This window comes from Ctenocephalides felis, unplaced genomic scaffold (genome assembly GCF_003426905.1).
Source record: "Ctenocephalides felis isolate EL2017-DRISC unplaced genomic scaffold, ASM342690v1 CF-g0.4_SCAFFOLD_02320, whole genome shotgun sequence".
NCBI lineage: Eukaryota > Metazoa > Arthropoda > Insecta > Siphonaptera > Pulicidae > Ctenocephalides > Ctenocephalides felis.
Genome location: NW_020538474.1, coordinates 7,380 through 28,185, shown reverse-complemented (window position 1 = coordinate 28,185; position 20,806 = coordinate 7,380). Strand labels below are relative to the sequence as shown.

The window sequence follows — 20,806 nt, the reverse complement described above, 5'->3', positions numbered from 1 at the left end:
TCGTTGCGTAGTTTGCCACGAAAAACATAATACCCTGTTGCATTGCGAAGAGCCATCGAAAAAACCCTCAAATGATGCTGTACCTAGCACATCATTTTTTAGTAATGAAATTAAATCACACGTCTTACTTTCGACAGCGGTCATATCAGCATTGAATAAGAACGGCGCTTGGGTTCCAGCTAGAATCTTGTTGGATAGCGGTTCACAATCTAATTTTATAACGCAGGAATTTTCAAAAAAACTTTCTTTAAAATCACAACCGATAAAGATGTCCGTTTCAGGTATTAGTCAATCTTTATCGGATGTTAGTCACAAAACAGAAGTTTCGGTTAAATCAAATATAAATTCGTATTCAAGCAACATATCATGTTTAATTTTAAAGTCAATAACAAGTCATATGCCTTCGGTTTCGTTTTCAACAAACATTTTGAAAATTCCTCCCGGTATAAAATTAGCCGATCCAAATTTTAATATCAGTGGTAGGATCGATATGTTATTGGGAGCAGATTTATTAAATTGCCCAAGACTAACACGATCTTGCAAAATACTGCATTAGGGTGGATTATTTCGGGAACAATTCAATCACATGATTTAACAAATAAAACGTTTTGTAACTTCTCAGAAATTTCAATTTTAAATAACAATGTAGAAAAATTTTGGGAATTAGAGAAAGTTGAAAATGCAAATTGTTTTAGTGATTGTGAATTAGAATGTGAACGTCATTTTGTGGCACATACTAATAGAAATTTTGACGGACGATTTGTCGTTCGAATACCTTTTAAATATAATAAAATTGAATTAGGAAATTCGAAACAAATTGCATTGAAACGATTCGCTCTTCTCGAAAAACGTTTTAAGGCTAATACAGAATTGTTCAAAGAATATAAAAACTTCATAGATGAATACCTAAAATTAGGTCATATGCGAGAGGTTAATGAATTTCGAGAACCAACAAACGCTTATTATTTGCCTCATCATCCGGTGATTAAAAAGGAAAGCTTAACCACCAAGCTGAGGGTGGTATTTGACGCCTCATGTGAGACAAGTAACGGTCGGTCACTCAATGACTTACAAGCAGTAGGGCCGACGATACAAAAGGATATCTTTTCCATTCTCTTAAGATTTAGACGGCACAAGTACGCTTTGACAGCTGATATCGAAAAGATGTATCGGCAAGTTATAATTCACAAGGATGATAGGAAGTTTCAGAGAATATTTTGGCGCGATAATTCTAATGATTCTATAAAATGTTTCGAATTAAATACGGTAACGTACGGTACAGCATCTGCTCCATTTTTGGCCATAAGATGTCTTGAACAATTGTGCAAGGAAAATTATGAAACTTACCCCATTGAATGTGAAATAATTAGAAAGGATTTCTATGTAGATGATCTAATTACCGGAGCAGATACTCTACCGCAGTTAAAAACTATAAAGCAAAATTTATTAAAAATTTTGAATCAAGCCAAGTTTAATCTACGAAAATTTAATAGCAATCACGTAGCCTTTCAAAGTGAAGATTATATCGTAAATTTCAGCGAGAAACAAATTAAAACTTTAGGGATGGTATGGAATTCGTACTCTGATAAATTTGCATATACAACAGACAGCATCACTATAAGTAATAAAATCAGTAAGAGGACAATATTAGCCACTACGGCTCAAATTTATGATCCATTAGGCCTGTTAGCGCCAGTAGTTATAATTCCAAAATTAATCATGCAAGAGTTATGGAAGTGCAAATTATCATGGGACGAAGAAGTACCATCAAAAATAACCAAAACATGGTCACAATTTTGTAATAATTTAAAATTTATCAATAACATCAATATTAATAGACATATGTATTTGCACCATCCTATCATTTGTGAATTACACGGATTTGCCGATGCATCTGAAAGCGCCTACGGTGCTTGTGTATACATAAAAACTATTAATAATAACATGGATTGCTCAGTACATATTGCAGCGGCAAAATCGCGGGTTGCTCCGTTACGAAACATCACATTGCCGCGTTTAGAATTATGCGCGGCTCATTTATTATCAAAATTAGTTAATAAAGTTAAAGATAATTTAGAAATTTCCATTAATCGCGAAATGCTTTGGAGCGATTCAAAAATAGTACTAGCATGGATTAAATCGCCTTCCCGCAAGTGGAAAACGTTTGTTGCTAATAGGGTTTCGGAGATCCAAACCAATACGGATCCAAACAATTGGTACCATGTTAGATCAGAAGATAATCCTGCCGATTTAATTTCGCGAGGAATGTTACCGGAAGTATTAATTAATTCAGATTTGTGGTGGTTTGGTCCATCTTGGTTGAATACCACTGACAAACTTTCTTTTGGCGCAGATTTCATATCAGAAACCGAAGAAGAAATTAAACATGTTTCGTTAACAGTAATAGAACAAACCACAACTAATATATTTAATATGTATTCATCATATACAAAGTTAGTTATGGTCATTGGATATTGTGTTCGGTTCCTTAAAAATTGCAAGAACAAGGCCAAGAACAAGGGCGACTGTATCCACGGTGAATTAAAAACCACCGAAATTAATGATGCTCGCGTAAGATTAATTAAATTAGCACAACGTGAAAGATTCAAAAATGAAATAGAGTCTCTATCAAACCACGAGCCAATAAAAACTAAATCAGATTTAAAATCTCTCAACCCATTTTTAGACGAAAACGGTATTTTGAGAGTTGGCGGTAGAATAAAGTTGTCTGACTTAGGTTACGATAAGCGTCACCCAATGGTTCTACCTAAAAATCATGCACTTTCATCATTGATTGCCAGATATGAACATATCAAATCTTTTCATTCTGGAGCGCAACACTTGTTACATACGCTCAGAGAGACATATTGGCCAATCAACGGTAGAAATCTGTGTAAAGGTATTATACGAAGATGCGTTATCTGCTTCAAGGTTAATCCTACTTCTACTTCCCCATTAATGGGCGATTTACCAAAAAACCGCGTCACTCCCCATTTGCCATTCACGAATTGCGGCGTGGACTTTGGAGGTCCGATTATGTTGAGAGATCGTCGTACTAGAGGGTATAAAAAAATTAAAGGGTATATATGCTTATTTATTTGTTTTAGTACGCGAGCCATTCATTTAGAACTGGTATCGGATTTAACATCAGAATGCTTTTTAGCTACACTCAGACGATTCATCGCACGTCGGGGAAAACCCACTAACATTTATTCAGACAACGGAACAAATTTTGTCGGGGCATCGTCGGAAATTAAAAGATTAGCTAATTTTTTGCGCAAAACTAACCTTAGCAATGTTATGAAATCATTAAGTGACGACGGCATCAATTGGCATTTTATTCCTGCTAAATCACCCCATTTTGGAGGTATTTGGGAAGCCGGTATAAAATCATGTAAGTCGCATTTAAAGCGAATTTTAGGAAATGCATGCCTTACCTTTGAAGATTTCTATACAATTTTAGCACAGATCGAAGCTATTTTAAATTCCAGGCCAATTTCTCCTTTGAGTTCCGATCCTAATGATTTAAATCCATTGACTCCTGGCCATTTTTTAATTGGAAAATCCTTAACATCTATTCCCGACCCAAATGTACTTGACATTCCTGAAAACAGACTAGGACGCTACCAGCACCTGCAGCGTTTGGCACAACATTTTTGGAAACGCTGGCATAAGGAATACATTTCGGAGTTGCAGAGTAGGACAAAACGCACAGGCCGTGCAAACCAATCATTAAAGGTCGGAACCATGGTACTTCTCAGAGAAGATAATGTACCTCCACTGAATTGGCAATTAGGTCGCATTATCGAGGTGCATCCAGGACTAGATAAGGAAGTGCGTGTAGTGACAGTGAAAGTTCAAAATAACGTTTTCAAAAGAGCTGCCACTAAGGTTTGTGCTTTACCCATTGATAATGAACACAATCATGTGAATTAATAAACTAAGTGAAGTGTACAAAATAATAGAACAGAACAATTTATGACAAACAATTTAATACAATTTAATAACTTTCAATTAGTGACATGAGTTAGTGAAGTTTAAATTACTTTTTTTTAATTACTTATATTATTAGGCTTATAATTAATGTATCTTTAGTTTCGAAATAATATTAGTATTATTTCAAGGTGCCCGCCATGTTAAGAATTCATAAAGTATATTATTACGAGTGTAACATGAACTATTTTTTTTATAAGGGTCGTCGTCTAGACTATAGTGTCGCCGGACTAAGATGTAGGTGGTCTAAATTAGGTGGTCTAATGTCATTCACAGTTCAAGTGCTAGATGCATTTGTAACATAAGATATTTTTTATTTTTTGATGTTAGTTATATGTCTGGACTATCTATATCGGCGTCGATAATTTTATTTATGAGTCTGCAAATGCCTTCAGATAATTTCCAGGACTCATCCTTCTCAGATATTAAGTCCGAGAAATCATCCTCCGTATATGTAGAAATTAATGTAACCCGCCTCTTACGGGCGGGGCTAATATTGTTAATTCTAATTTTTAATAATTTTTATTTAGTATAAGTTTAGAGCGCAGTATAGAAACATCAACTATCTGTTGCCATTATATTCACCATATTTTCTTATAATATATATTAATTATCAAACGTCGCATTTTATTTAAATAATCACAGATCACACTAAGAGTTCTATTATACAATAGAACAAATTTAAAGGTGTAGTGTTTAGATAATTAAATCGACAACAACCTGTTAGACGTGGAAGTAATTTTTAAGCTTCGCGCCTTAACAGCTTTCCTGTACACAACATTAGCTATAACGTTACGAGACGAGTCGAAAATGTTTGTGTGTTATTCTTGCTAAAAGGTGGAAATTCATAATATTAGAGTAGAATTGTGTGTGTGTGTGTTTGTGTGTTTGTGAGTTTACATTTTAAAACCAGGGCCGGATTTAGCGAGAGGGCTTTTGAAGGTACACTTGCAAAATATCATCTCATAGTAATATTAAACCAGGAAAACAGTCACAACGTTTGGTTAGAGTTACTTAACTCTTCTGATGAGTATGAATGACAATTTTATCTTTTAGATCATGGGTCGGCAAGCTTTTAACTGTAGTGTGCCAAGCCACTCTACCAATATGTTTTAGAGTGCCGCCTTAATTTTGAAATATATAGTTAGGTTCTAGGGGAAAAGAATTATAACCAAATTTATCTTTTAAACATATTTATTAACAAATAACATGAATTTCTAATATAAACAGTGCCCGATTACCCCAAAGGCCCGTGAGACCCGGGCCTAGGGCGGCATTATTTAGGGGGCGGCAAATTTTTCAAAATGTAAAAATTTTAAACTCGATGAAATGACACGACAATTCATTTTAAGGATAGATTCAGATTTTTTTTTGTAAATTTAGAGATCATTTTCGATGGAATAGAACGTAATGCATTTTCTAATCAAATTTATTATTCGTGGGTGCCGCATTGATATTTTCTTGATGTATCATATTATCAACTTCAGAAAGGCTAAGTTATAATAATCCTAAAAAATCGTAAATAAAATTGTTTATATATCTCTACGCTTTAAGTTCTCCTGAACATTTTGACATGCCTTAGAAAAAATGGATGTATACATATTATGTGTTTATGCGGTTACAATTTTTTGCCAATTGGCATTCGGGAAGACGTGCTGATTAGTTTTTTGCAAAGACAGTTTCGGAATAGGGAGCAAAGAGTTAAAAAAATGCTGATTCAATTTTTCAAAAACGAAGCGTCCGATTTGAATAATTCAAGACACTTTTTACTTGTATGACGAAATAAGAACTATCGAAAATTTTGCGAGAGCGTGGTCAGCGTTTTTGGTGATCCAAAACGGTGTCATTTGATGATAAAAAATGATCATTGACATCAAATTATTAGATTTTTTATAAAAACATTAATTATTACAAATTTTGTCTTCATTATTTTGAATCATTCCGTACCAAGATTTTTAATTTTTTCAAAGTTTACTTCTTAGATAGTTTAAATGTCCTTTGCAAGGATCAATCGCCATGAATGATTCAAAAAATATTCGCGTACTGTTTATGCAGGCAGGTTTAGCATTTTTGGAGATACAGAGCGCAGAAGGTGCAAAGTGGTCATGAAGGTTTTGAGAGTACAGATCATTCGATTGGAATGACTAAAAAAATATTTTGTTTGTGGTATTTTAGTGATATGAAGAAATGATTAGTTTTCCGAAAAGGCAAGTCCACTGGTTTCAAAATTTTGAGAAAATTAAAATGTCTAAAATTTTCAAATAATCGAATTATTTTAGAATTTAAAAAAAAACTCGAAATTCTTGAATATCTAGGTTCTATTTATCGAGTTTAGTCCAATGTCTTTTTAATTTGTGAAATCAGTTCAGGCGTTTTTGAAAATTGAATTTTGATTTATCACATCACAAAAGCGTCTTTTAACACGAGTTTTGACTATGAAGTTTTATCAAACTTTGATAAATTTTTAAAATTGTCAAATATTTTGACTCTTAATTGATATCTTTCAGAAATCTTTTTTTAGTTTTAAAAATCGGTTTCTGGCTTTATCCCAAAAATGTAATATTTTTGCTTTTTTATGCTAATTTCAAACAACCGGCTAGTTCAATCGTCCCGCAAACCTAATCAGTCCGGCAGGTTTTTACCAAAAACTAATGAATACGATTTCCAACCAAGATTTTTCGAATGGTTTTTGAATTTTTAAAATCGACTTAAAATTGTGGGGTAAAACTTTGACGAATTTTTTCTCTCTTTTACTAATTACAAAAAAAAGCTTGGTCGACCGTTAAACCTGCCTTCCCAAAAATTTAGGTAATTATTCATTCCTTTAGTACAATTAAATTTTTTTTTAATTATTCGGAAACCAGCCTCTCGGTTCTTTCAAAAACTGAATTGCAATTTTTGCACTCGTGTTCTGTATTTTCCAAACGGCTTTGTACAAACAGGCATTCCAAACCTGTCTTAGCGAAAAACTAATGAGAACTTTCTTATCTGTGAAAATGAAACATACATACATACACACACATCAATTTTTTTAAGGTATGCCAAAATGTTTAGAAATGTCTGAAACGTAAAAATATGCAAAAATTTTCATTTTCGATCTTTTGCGATTGCTATAACTTACGAGTACTTTACGCAAAGTTAAAAGTTGTATTTAAGTAATTTAGAATAAAATTATAGTTTAATTAAAAAAGTAAAAAATTGTCTATTAAAAAGGGCGCCTGATCAGATAGAGCCTAGAGCGTCAGAAAGCTTAATCCTTGTGCCTGCACATTTTTCCTTAACATTTCAATATCCGGGGTATAATTTGTAACTTTTAATTTCACACAAGATACTGAATGTTTAGTTGTTAAACGATTTCTTTGTGAACTCAAAATATATTTCATGTGAGAAAAATTTATTCACAGAGATATGTGGAACCAAAAGCTGAAAGGAGAGCGCATACAATTTTCTTTAAACAATTAAATCTTTTCCGGCAATGTCATTCAACAATTTAATATGGCTGCCGATTTTTTCATAGAGTCATCTTCCAGATTTATTTGTAATTCCTTCAAAATATAGGCACATAAGCTTCAACATCTTTGCATCTTCTGGAAAATTCATCTTTAAGTACTTCAACGTAGGTTGAATTACATTAGCGAGCTACGTTAGAAAAATAATTATAATTAAACATTTTTTCTCATTTAAAAATCACTCAATATTTGCGATTTTCCTGATTACTTTATAGAGTGCCATTCAGAACCCCATCGGGTGCCAAGCCAAGCCTGGCACGCGTGCCGTAGGTTGCCGATGCCTGGTCTAGATGGTCTGAAAATAGTCTTAAGAGTCTGAAAATGTTCTAGATGGTCTGAAATTTTATGAATAGTACACTACAATGTTTGAAAACGTTCTAGATAGGATAGAAATAGTCTAAATAATCTGAAAAAATTCTAGATAGTTTAAAAATAGTCTTGATACTCTGCAAATGTTCTAGACACTTTGAAAATAGTATAAATAGCCTGAAAATAGACAAGATAGTTGGAAATTGCTCTAGTAGTTGGTAGTCTGAAATTGTCTAGATGGGCTCGGGCTGTAAATAGTCTAGATAGTCTGTAAATAGTCTCGAAACTCTGCAAATGTCTCAAGACAGTCTAAAACTGTCTCGAAACTCTGCAAATGTTGAACTCAGTCAGAAATTATTCACGATACTCTGCAAATTTTCTAGGCTGTCTGAAAATGGACTAAAAAGAATCTGAAAATGTTCTGAAGAGTCTCAAAATGTTCTAGGTAATCCGAATATTTTATGAATTGTCTGAAAATGTTGTAGACTGTCTAACAAAAGTCTTGGTAGCCTAAAAGTAGTCTAGGTACTATGAAAATAGTCTAAAATGTCTGAAAATGTTATAGAGTCTGAAAATTTTATGAATGGTCTGAAAATGTTGTAGACAATCTGAATATAGTCTCAATACTCTGCAAATTTTTCTCGACAGTCTGAAAATGTCGTCGACAGACTGAAAATAGTATAAGTAGTCTGAAAATGTTCTGAACACTCTGAAAAGATTCTAGGTAGTCTGAAAATGATCTAGATAGCCTTAAAATACTGTAGACAGTCTGATAATAGTCTAGCCACTCTAAAGATAGTCTAAAAAGTCTGAAAATATTCTAGACAGTCTGAAAATAGTCTCGATCATAGATAAACAAGTATAATAGATTGCTATGTCTGGCGGTTTGACGTTACCTCGATTGAAATACAAATTTTTAAAAATAGATGGCAGCACATGTATAATATTTAAATTACGCCTGGTTTTACTTCTTAATTTGTACGTACTGTATACAGCCCCAAAAACCTGAATAATTTTTAATATTGGAAATAAGAACAAATCATACGAAATACAAAATATATATTTTCAAAGATATTACATATGTTTAAAGAACAATTAAAATTATGTTTATATTAACAATTATAATTACAGTTATGGAATGTTTGAAAATATAATAATTATTATACATAATTATAAAAGTATTATAATTTCACAATTATGCTTAAATAATATTTCAAAAACTAAATATCTAAGTGAAGAAAATCACAGAAGTATTTAACTAAACTAAGCACAAATAACTGACTAATATTAATTACTTAATGACTAATATTAATATATTAAAATCTTAAAAACTAAGAAGAAACTACAAGCACAGGAGCACGCAATAAAATTACAAATTTAGAAGGAATGACAAATAATACAAAAATTTGAAGGGTTAAAAAAAAAACAAATAATTTGTTAAAAAGTACAAATACTTCACAAACAAAAAAGTCCTAAAAAAATAAAATATATATATTGATATCAAAATTGAGAGAAATTCAAATTCCTAGGATTAAAACTCATTTACGAGACATTGTTCTTTATTAATTTTGCATGTAATAGTTATTGCGCTATCTAATGAATTAATAGTAAAGTTGCATTTAACAAAACCTTTGAATAGTTTCTGTACGAGTGTTTTATAACATTACATTTAGCCATGTTCCATCATGAAAACATTATCATTGAAATTGCCATAAAAGATCAACAAAGTGTTTACAATGAACAGAATAATGTTTTATGCACATACAATTGCTTATGAATCAAAAGATAAAAGCAATATTTTTGATTCCCAAGGTCGGTAACAAATATATCTTGAATTTAAACATTATATTGGGATGTTACACAAGTTTTATTTGAAGAATATTATAACACTAATCTTCAATCAAAATACATTAAAATATTATGTATGGTATAGACTCTCTTTATAAGTGTTTACATTTGCTAATGTAATAGATAATCTTATTTAATATATCAATGAACTTACGTTGATGAACATTTAAACCAATACTAGTTTACTTTATAAGTGTTTACATATGCTAATGTAATAGATAATCTTATTATATGTAACAATGAACTTACGTTGATGAACATTTAAACCATACTAGCTGAATAACTGTTTTGCAACTTCAACAATATGAGATTCAATCCAATCATATAACAATTCCGAAGATAATGGTATTTCATCAAACATCAAAACACAGTATCTGCTACTAATACTTTTTAAAAGAAATAGCTGAACCTAATGTTTTAAATAGACACTCATAAATACCGCTATACACTTGTATCTCTGAATGCAACTTTCTCAATGTTTGAGGACATGGCAAAATAAATATTTGTCTCCAAAAATAGTAGACCTTTGGAGACTTTTTGTACGACTTATTCCTTAAATTATTGCATTGTTTATGAATCCTTCTTGTCATTACATATTGCATTCCTTGGTTGTCAAAAGTACTCCTGCGCTTTGTTCGTGCATTTTGCAGCAATTTGCAGGTACCCCCAAGACACCTATTCAATATAATAACATGTTGACATATCTTGATTATATATAATTATTGCTGCAAATATTATTAAAAAATACCTTTGCGGAAACTTGTATTGGAATAGCTAAATATTTTAACCCGCACTTGACACTTTTTTGGGTACAATAAAAACACTTTGCCGTATTAAATTTCACTTAAATGTTCACATAAACACAATTAATTAATTAGAAACAACACGAGTTGACAAAGTTAGGTTATTCGTACAGCGATCAAATACTTGAGTCAGTGCATCGTGGACGCATAATTGAGTATTTTATCGTGTATGTTTGAAATGCAAGATATTTCCTTTATTGAAGCGTTATTTATTAATTGCTTTTATATTTAGTGCGAAATCAGTTGTAGAAATTAGTTAAACAGTCAGCTGGAAAAGTACTTAATATGAAACCGGCAAACAAGGTGAGTCTAATTGTACTGAAATATATTTTAATTTATAAATAATTATAATAATAGTTATTTGCAGTATATAGGCCGCCTTCAATGCAAAGTCTATTCATGTGTGTGATAATTGATTTATCATGTAATAATTGAAATTTCTAACGCACCAGTCAGAAACATAACCTCAATTCAGTGATATATGAATAAAGAGAAGTAAGTTATATAGTTTTATACATATTCATTTTTTATAGTTCCATTAGTATCAGAACTATTTAGCCACTATTTAGCTAAGGACAAACTGATATAAGTTGGTTTTCAATTGTAGAGAAAATTACAGTGCTGATAACCCCTACGAAAATGGATTTCAAACTAGGGAAATCTTCTCCAATAGAGAAGATAAATACAAAGTTAGATAATATATTAGAAATTATTAATCCTAAAAAAACAAGCAAGGTTTGAAAACATGCAAGAGGAAAAATAAGAACACATATCGATAAATAAGAACACATATCGATTAAGTGTTGAAAAGAAAATGAATTGTGGAGTATCTCTTAAGTGATGATATTGTATTACAGAATAGGTATATTAATGTTTTACACAAAGAGAATTTTAACTAATATGATTTAGTACTAATTTGTAATGTTTTACTTTTAGGAAATTCACATTTTTAATACGAAACCAGCAAAGGTGAGTATAATTGCACTGTTTTTTTTTTAATTTACAAATTATTATATTAATGACTAATTAGTTATTTTCAGTATATAGGTCATGTGCAATGCAAATTATGTTTATGTATTGTGATAATTGATTTATCACATAATTATTGAAATTTCTGACAGACCAGTCAAAAATCACATAACCTCAATTCAGTGATATGATATGAATATTATAGGTAGATAAGTGTAATATATATGGTATTATACATATTTTTTATAATTTCATTAGTATCAGAACTATTCAGTTAAGCAAAAACTGATATAAATTGCTTTTCAATTGTAGAGAAAGAGTGCTCATAACCCCCATGGGTTATGTCAAAATGGATTACAAACTTAGGGAAATTTACTCTAATCAAGAAGATAAATTGTCACCAAAGAAACAAGCAAGACTTAAAAACATGCAAGAAGGAAAACAAAGAATGCACCGGATATCACACATTATATGGATTAAGTGTTGAAGAGAACATGAATTGTTGAGTATTTCGAGTCTGATGATCTTGCGTTACAGAATTGGTATATTAAAGTTCTACATGAAGAGAATTTTAACTAATATGATTTAGTACTAATTTGTAATATTTTACTTTTAGGAAATTCAGATCTAGAAAGTTAATAGGATAAATTCAATGCAAGAAAATTATTGAGTGTGTGTTCATTGAATAATTATTTCTGTCATATGATCGTAGGAACCACATAGTCTTTAATTTCAAATAATGAGTATGTTTAGAGGTAATGTTCACAAATGACTAATTTGTTCACAATGTTTTCAATTCAAAATTTGTTTACAATGTTTCTAAGATGTTTGGTTCTATTTTAGATACATTAACAGATGCAAGTGAGTTGAACATATTTAACGCAAGACTTAACTTTGCCAAGTCTGATTTAACTGAAGTTGCCAAGAGCGTTGAACATAATACATATTATGAATAAATAAATAATTATTTTTATAGGCTAACATTTTATGGACTATCAAACTTTAGTTTTCTAATGTTGCAACTATGTAATATGTAAATTTTGTATATTGTAAATGATATTATTTAATAAAATTACTAAATATCCGAAATTGATTCTATATTTGCAGGAAATGTAATTAAATAATTATGTAACATAAAACCTGCACGCTTTTTTATTCAATTTAGACACGTAGCAAAAATGCAACCGCGGTGTATTAGTGTGCAACGAAACAGCCGTTACGTTCTTGCCCGCGAAATAGATACTTCTGTGTGCCTCCCAGGTTACGTACCTGGTTCGTGCGGACGTGCCAGCGTTACGTAACATTCATGGCTTTGTTACGTTTTGTGGTTTATATATATATATATATATATATATATATATATATATATATATAGGGTTCGCCGTAGCCAAGATCGCTACGGCGTTCGATTACCCGCTATCGCGTTCGATTCCCCGCTCTGGCAACCTGACATCGGGCAGCGCGATGTCCATTTTCAATTGAAAATATAGATCAAAATATGTTTCCAATTGAAAATAAGCCCATCTCGGGCCCTGCGGTGTGAAATGGAAATGGGAAAAACTCTCACACTACTTCTTCCCTGAATCGAGTTGGAGTTTAACTCAGCTCACGGACCTGCCCTAGGGCAGAGCACTCATTATTATTATTATTTATTTATATATATATATATATATATATATTTATATTTTTATATATTTATTAACAAAGTCTAATAATCGGGCATAACATCAATAAAAAACATGAATTTCTTTCAAAAATTTATTTTAAATCCATACGTTTCGGCTATAATCCTAGCCTTCATTCAGTGGAAACTAAAAATAAAATTAAAAACTAAAACAATTGAATTGGAGTGAAAAGAAAAAATAAAATAGTAATTAGTACTTACAATTAGTTGATCTTAGTGTTAAATTCCAAAATTTTAATAATCCATGGTATTAGGATATGGTAATGCACTACACTATTATTAAAAACATTAACTTGAAATTACACAATATTTTCACAAAATACTGATTTGAAAAAATCACAAATGGATAGTGTGTTATTCGTAGACTGGTTGAAGAATGTAAATGTTGAAGATGTTTACATCTTCAACCAGTCTACGAATAACACACTATCCATTTGTGATTTTTTCAAATCAGTATTTTGTGAAAATATTGTGTAATTTCAAGTTAATGTTTTTAATAAATAGTGTAGTGCATTACCATATCCTAATACCATGGATTATTAAAATTTTGGAATTTAACACTAAGATCAACTAATTTTTACACTGAATGAAGGCTAGGATTATATCCGAAACGTATGGATTTAAAATAAATTTTTGAAAGAAATTCATGTTTTTTATTGATGTTATGCCCGATTATTAAACTTTGTTAATACATATGTCAACATCTAATTCAGAATCATACAATATTTATATATATACTAGCAAACCCGACGAACTCCGTTTCGCCACCAGATGGTTTCGTGAGAAAGATGAAAAAATTTTTTGTTTGTTTTATATTTTAAAAGGAAAAATTTGATTTTATTATACAATAGTAACGAATTTATTTTGATTACAAAAATGAAGTGTTTTTTAGTTGAACTTCTCTAAGTAAATGAAAGTGAATCCGCAAATTATCCGTTTCATTGAAGTGCTCTTTGGTAAACCACATTTTTTGTTTTTGGTCTGACGTTAATACAAACAAAGCGGATGGTTTTCCAACTCGTGAACAGGCTTCGTATAACTGCCCATGTGAAAAACAATGATTTTCTAAATAATCTATTTGAAATTTATCCCGCAAACACTAAGCGATTGGTCTTGCGACATGTTATTGCGAACGCAAGGCGAATTGGATATTGCAATCGTTTGAAGTCAAACGGAAGACCAGTCAGAATCATTGGTATGTCACCAAATCGTCAGCAATTTTTTATTGAATGGTGAAATTCAGGGCGTGTACATCATTATTCTTTGCGGCAAGAATTGCTCGTTGACTTAACCAAGCATAATTCTGATAATTCTCACTAATGTCATTTCTCGAATTTTTAATTACGGTGCGTGAAGTTCCAGCAGCTTGCATTAAGGCACGATGCCATGCACAACTAATTTTCTTAGCTATAAACCTTGCGGAGCCCGAGACCTTTCCAACGAATGCAAAATTGTCGAAATCGGTTCGTGCGTTCTGGAGTTATTTCGTCAGGAAGGAAAACCCGACTTATTTTTATATATATATAGAAATATATATATATATATATATATATATATATATATATATATATATTGATTGTTTCTTTTCCGAACAGTAAATCCAATAATAAAAAACAATTTGTTTTTTGAAGATGTTTAATACGACGTTTCGGAACTAGGTACGTTCCATCATCAGGTTTATTCTGTCAAATACAATGTTTTTTAAAATATTGATTAACATTAATTAACGATGGTCAATACAGATTAATTAGAAAAAAATTTTTTATAAAGGAATGGATTATGTACCGGGGTAAAGAGTAATAAGACTTAACTAAAAAAGGTTTTATATAAAATTGAGAAGCAAAAATTATTTACCTGTAATAATTTATATATCCATATCACTAATATTTTTTGTTAAAAACACTCGATTTTTTTGGAAGATATTTGTAGATGTTACGACTACACAAGACTTAAACACACTGATATGGATTTCTGTCTGCAAGATGTAAAGGACAATGTACGGGATTCTTGGCAAAAATGATTTTTTATGGCTCTTGTTTGGTAATTTACGAAAAAAGAGGAAATATTTCTTTAGTAAAAGTTGAGAAATATTATGTATATATATACATATATACATGCACATGTATATGCACACCTACATACTCACACATACATATGCACATATCTATATATTAATGTATCTACAATTATACACATGAACATATATGCAAGTGTATGTGTATAGTGTACACTAAAAACATACATATAAGCACATATATGGATGTACATATATTATAACATATATACATGTATATATATACATATTCAAAAACTATTAGGATTAATTATTTTTAATCAGGTTTAAAAAATTTAAATATGAGTCATGAATGATATTGTGATCTGATCTCTTATTAACACTATTTGACGAATTCAAAAAGATTAAACTGCTTTCAGAAAAAAGTCTTTTAAAAGTACAATCCTCTCTATATAAAATATTGGGTTCAAAGGTGAAATTATGTGAGTTTTCGATGGAATGCTGGACAAGAGTACTTTGGAAATTTCGGCTTTTATGATGAGTGACGCTTAATTCGTGTTGTCTCATTCTCTTATGAATGTACTGTGATGTTTGGCCAATGTATTGTTTTTGACAATTTTTGCAAGGGATGGAAAACATTTCTTTAAAAGAATATAGAGCTGTTCCTGAAATGAAAATATTTTCTTCTTTGAGTAATTTGGCAAAATAATCAAATAAGCCTTCAATGTAAGGCATGCTGTGAAAAGTTGGTTTAATATTGTTGTCTTGGAATAACTTGGAGATGGATTGATAATTGTTACTTTTATGATAGGAAAGTCTTTTATTGGTAATGGAATTGATGAGGGTGAGGGGATATCCGTTTTCTAATAAAGTTTTAGTTACTAATGTTGTGTTTTGGGTATGAAAAGAAGAGTGAGACAACATGATTGCGTGGTCTATCAAAGAAATGATTGTATTGACTTTATTGTCCCAAAAATTATAAAGTCAATACAATCATTTCTTATAATTTTTCTATTTCTAATATTTCTACTAATAATTTCTCATGATAATATTATCATATTTCTGTATATTATTTGTTACAATTAATTTATTATTTAAGAAAAATCTATTTTCTATTCCTAAACATATTGTTTGCTTAAATCTTATCAAGATCATGTTTCTTGACAGATGTCCTGAAGATGGAACGTACCTAGTTCCGAAACGTTGACAGTAAACAAATAATTAAATAAAGAAATTGTTTATTAAAAACTTTTCTTGTTTTTTTATTTTGTATTATTTTTGGATTCTTGTTCGAAACTCTACAAAATATACACAAATCCAAGACTCTACCATTCAATATATATATATATATATATATATATATATATATTTATTTATTTATTTATCAGAGAGCGATCAGAGATTATTGCGCGGTATAGATGTGGCACCATGGAGAAAAACAACAAACACTGGCTGAACCCTGAAGAACGAAGGTGTGAGCTGTGCGGGAAGGAGGAGGACACGGTTGAGCATTGGAAGGAAAGATGCGCGATGTTAGAGAGAACAAACAGTTCTATAGAAGACGTTCTCTGTGGCAAAAATGATATAAGGAAAGTCTAGGCTGGTTGAAAACAATCAAACGCATGAAGAAAGCAATGGAAAAGGAGTTACTTGGGCAACCAGTCCAGAACGTTATAGTTATTAGAAACCACTGATTAGACTTTTCTGTTTATTTTTATTTTTTGTATATAAAGTAGGTTTAAGGTATTATTGGTATAATGATGTATTTCTAGGCCCTTAGGCTGAAATAAATAAATATAAATAAATAAAATATATATATATATATATATATATATATATATTTATTAACAAAGTCTAATAATCGGGCATAACATCAATAAAAAATGTTTTTTATTGATGTTATGCCCGATTATTAGACTTTGTTAATACATATGTCAACATCAAATTCAGAATCATACAAAATATATATTTATATATATATATATATATATATATATATATATATATATATATATATATGAGATAATAAACAGTATAAATAATCAAATATTTTCATTACAGCCTGAACATTATTTTTAAACTTTTTCTATACGAAAATCTCTTCTTTAAATAACAGTTGATAAATTATTAATCACTATAATGTTTATAATACAGTTCATAATATATTATAAACAATACATAAATATTACTCTCTACAAAGGTATAAAAATATATGCATTAATATTTTTACCAATTGAATTTAAATTACTTAAACAATTACTTCACTCAAACAACCAGCAGTTGATAAAGTTTCGGTCCTTTCTTCAAAAGGCAACCCTGTTCGTTCAGTTTGTCTATCATTTCTCTAAAATCTGACCCAAATCCGTGATGCACCAGACCACCATTGCTAGCCGTCTCTTTCAATTCATTCAGAGTGAAAATTGTCTTCATTGTCACTTCTGATCTTTTTTGAATTAAAGATAAAAACCGTTTGATCTAAAAAAGGTAATGAAAAATTAGAAAAAAATACTTTAAAATTATAAGTTTTACAATTACAAATTCTTTTAAAATTCAAAAAATAAAAGTAATTTCTAAATTGAAACAATTTTAACAATCATATTTTAATATTTGACAAAAAGCAGCAATTCTTGCAACATGCATCTAATTATATAATATATATTTATCATATATATTTATATTTATATATATATATATATATATATATATATATATATATCTAATTAAATATATTATATATTGAGAATATTTTTGATTCTCTAGAAATGGTTTAGAATATACCTTATTTAGCAAAACAACGTTTGCCGGGTCAGCTAGTATATAATAAAGATATATATTATATATATCTTTATTATATACTAGCTGACCCGGCAAACGTTGTTTTGCTAAATAAGGTATATTCTAAACCATTTCTAGAGAATCAAAAATATTAATACTTTAAGTGCATAAGGATGTGTGTTGTTTGAATGCTATATACAATGAGGTATTATAAAAACAATAAACCCCATTAGTTTGTCTATATTTTGTCAATACAATCCAACTGCAAGTTTTATACACTTTCTATAGAAAACATTGTATAATCCAATCCGAGTCTTTTTTGGTCTTTCGGCTTATTAATTACGTTTCAAGTTTTTCAGATTCTTTTTGGATTCTGGATTTTGTGTATAATTGTAAATAATACTACTGAGCTTATACAAAATTTTCAAATTTTTGCAAGGAGAGATAAAAAATGAATTAAGTATTTCTTCTTTGACCTGCTTTTTGAAAAGTTTTAAGTTACATTCGATGAATTAAAGTAAATTTAATAAAAAGTATATATGTAGAGCAGGGCGAAACACAAAGGTCCAATTTGACTTTGAGCAAATATAAACTATATTGTGAAAACCATAACAATTATATCACAACAAATAACACATATCAAATGAACAATTATCTGACTACGTTCAGTAAACTGCTTCATCATTGTAGAAATGTGCTTTTTTGACGTCTTTCAAAAATTTGTTACCTAGACCTTTTTATCCTATATGCGGGGTAACTTGTAACGGGCAGGTGGCAAAAGGTTTAAAGCCTTATTATAATTTTAAAGGTATTTTACAAAATAATAACATTTTTAACTAATGCTAAAACTACCAACGGAAGAAAATACTTTTATTATGGATTTTCAAAGATTACCGTTTATCTCCCCCATTTCAAAGATTATCGTTCTCAAATCAAGGTTGTAGCTGGCTATCATCTTTTTTCCTCTACTTTCAAATATTGTTGTTAAACAATGCTTAACTTTACTGATTTTTGGCACATCGGTGGTGGACCTTTTTAATCCCGGACCTTCATATATTACTATCTATTCTGCGATAAATTCTGGGAAATTATAACTGGAAAAATGTTATTCGACAAAATGTCCATTTGATCGATACCAAATTTAGGTTCTGAATTTAAATAACATAAATAAAAAATAATATTACCTAGAAAATATTTTATAAATACCAATGAGTATACAATTATACAAATGAGATCTTTCAGAGCATCGTGTTTGAGAAAAATATGCCAAAAAGTGCATTTTCATATTAACATATCAAAAAAGATGATATTTTGAGTCTCTAGTAACACTTGCGGCCCGTTTGCTAACGTTTTTGTATATAAATAAAACTACAAACAAAACTACTTATTGCAATTTAATCATAATTAAATAATATTCACGTAAAACATCTTATGAAACGTAATTGAACATCATCTGTCAAAAGCGTTTGACATTTCACGAAATTGCCACCGTCCATTGTTTTATTTAAATTACGCTTCTACAAAAATTTTCAAATTATAAATGTAAAGTTTCTACGCGGATTTGAAATAATTTCTCACCTTTTGGACTTTCTCTGGATTAGCACGAATTTTTCAAGACTAAGACTGGCCAAATCGATTCTGCCGTTTTCGAGTTTTATTCGGACATTTGAAAGAGAGCTTCATTTTTATATATAAGATTATAATATATATATATATATATATATATATATATATATATATATATATATTTATATATATATATAATAGTTTTGTTATACTGGTCATTTCCTTTTACCTTTGAATTTTGGCTCATGTTGCTCAAAGGTATTCTCCCTCTGTTGACATCAAAAGTTCCAATACCATCGCAGAATAAATCAGAATGACAAATTTTTGTTAACTCGATAACATCTCTTGCATGTTCTACCTTTGCTTCAGGCGATAGATCCACTCTTGCTCTTGCTTGTGTTAGCCGAATGAGAGCTTCAAGTTGCCTAAAGACAAAGTATAATAAAAAATTAAGGAAATAATAATATTATTATTGATATTTACTAACAACTCAAGGACTTCACTGATAACTTGATTTTTAGTAAATAATAAATAAAATAAGAACAGTGTTTGTTTTAAATTCAAATTGTCATCTATAATTACTTTATTTATTTATTATATATGAATTTTAAAAAATATATGATATATAAATACATTTATATGATATATAATACATATAATATATATTAGTTAGTTTTTAATTAATGTTATTAATGATTATATCAATTTAATTATTCACCTGGGTGTAACTGGCATACTATCAGCACCCTGAGGAACTTGTCTCAGACCCAAATAGAATCTTTTTATTTCCTCAGCAGCCTCTTTTGTCAATTTAGGCTGCACATTCTTTCTAGCATAGCCTAAACAAACAAAACAATTATTATACTTATATATAATCTCTAAACAAGAGTTACAACTAGTTATTTATATTAATTATCCTTCCTTACTTATATACTTCCTCATAAGAACTGTCGGCAAAGGATCAAATCTTTCTCCGTGTCTCAATCTTAATCTTTCCTCAAGACATCGTGGCTGTGGACGTTCATTTTGACTCATTGGAGTCTCAAAAATTCTGCTATTTCTAGATTTTCGTTCCTCTTTAGTCAGATGCATTGAAAATACGTGCTCCGTCAGAAGTGTATCCAATTGCTAAAGAGATAAAATAGTCAATAAATGAAATATAATATAATGATAAGCAAAATAGGAAACTAGAAATGTCAATGAGACATGGAGTAGTCTTACGTGAACTAATATATTTAACAAGTTAATCACCACTGGTCAAGATTTGACCAGGGCTTTTATTTAACCTGGGACCCTTCGGGGTAGGGGATACAATTATATGAGTATAAATACCTGT

The 20,806-nt window shown here is 30.1% G+C and overlaps 2 protein-coding genes across 2 annotated transcripts; one reads left to right on the top strand and one right to left on the bottom strand.

Annotated features, from left to right (window-relative positions):
- The first annotated feature begins 268 nt into the window (after positions 1-268).
- LOC113380693 lies at positions 269-4,298 on the top strand. Its single transcript, XM_026619833.1, has 5 exons — positions 269-281; positions 623-1,909; positions 2,078-3,062; positions 3,108-3,891; positions 4,194-4,298. The coding sequence occupies exons 1-5, from the start codon at positions 269-271 to the stop codon at positions 4,296-4,298; spliced, it is 3,174 nt and encodes a 1,057-aa protein (XP_026475618.1).
- Positions 4,299-17,394: 13,096 nt separating this feature from the next.
- On the bottom strand, positions 17,395-20,598 carry LOC113380692 (DNA helicase MCM8-like; the record flags this gene model as incomplete). Its single annotated transcript, XM_026619832.1, has 4 exons — positions 17,395-17,604; positions 19,700-19,895; positions 20,189-20,309; positions 20,397-20,598. Coding segments are annotated over 4 exons (729 nt in total), but the record flags the coding sequence as incomplete, so codon positions are not given.
- Between the last annotated feature and the right edge of the window lie 208 nt (positions 20,599-20,806).

Bases quoted from the DNA above. Each gene is read 5' to 3' on its own strand.
- LOC113380693 (XM_026619833.1), top strand. The intron at 3,063-3,107 runs GTATAAAAAAAT...TATTTGTTTTAG, and splicing joins AGAGATCGTCGTACTAGAGG to TACGCGAGCCATTCATTTAG. The intron at 3,892-4,193 runs GTTTGTGCTTTA...TTTTTTTATAAG, and splicing joins TCAAAAGAGCTGCCACTAAG to GGTCGTCGTCTAGACTATAG.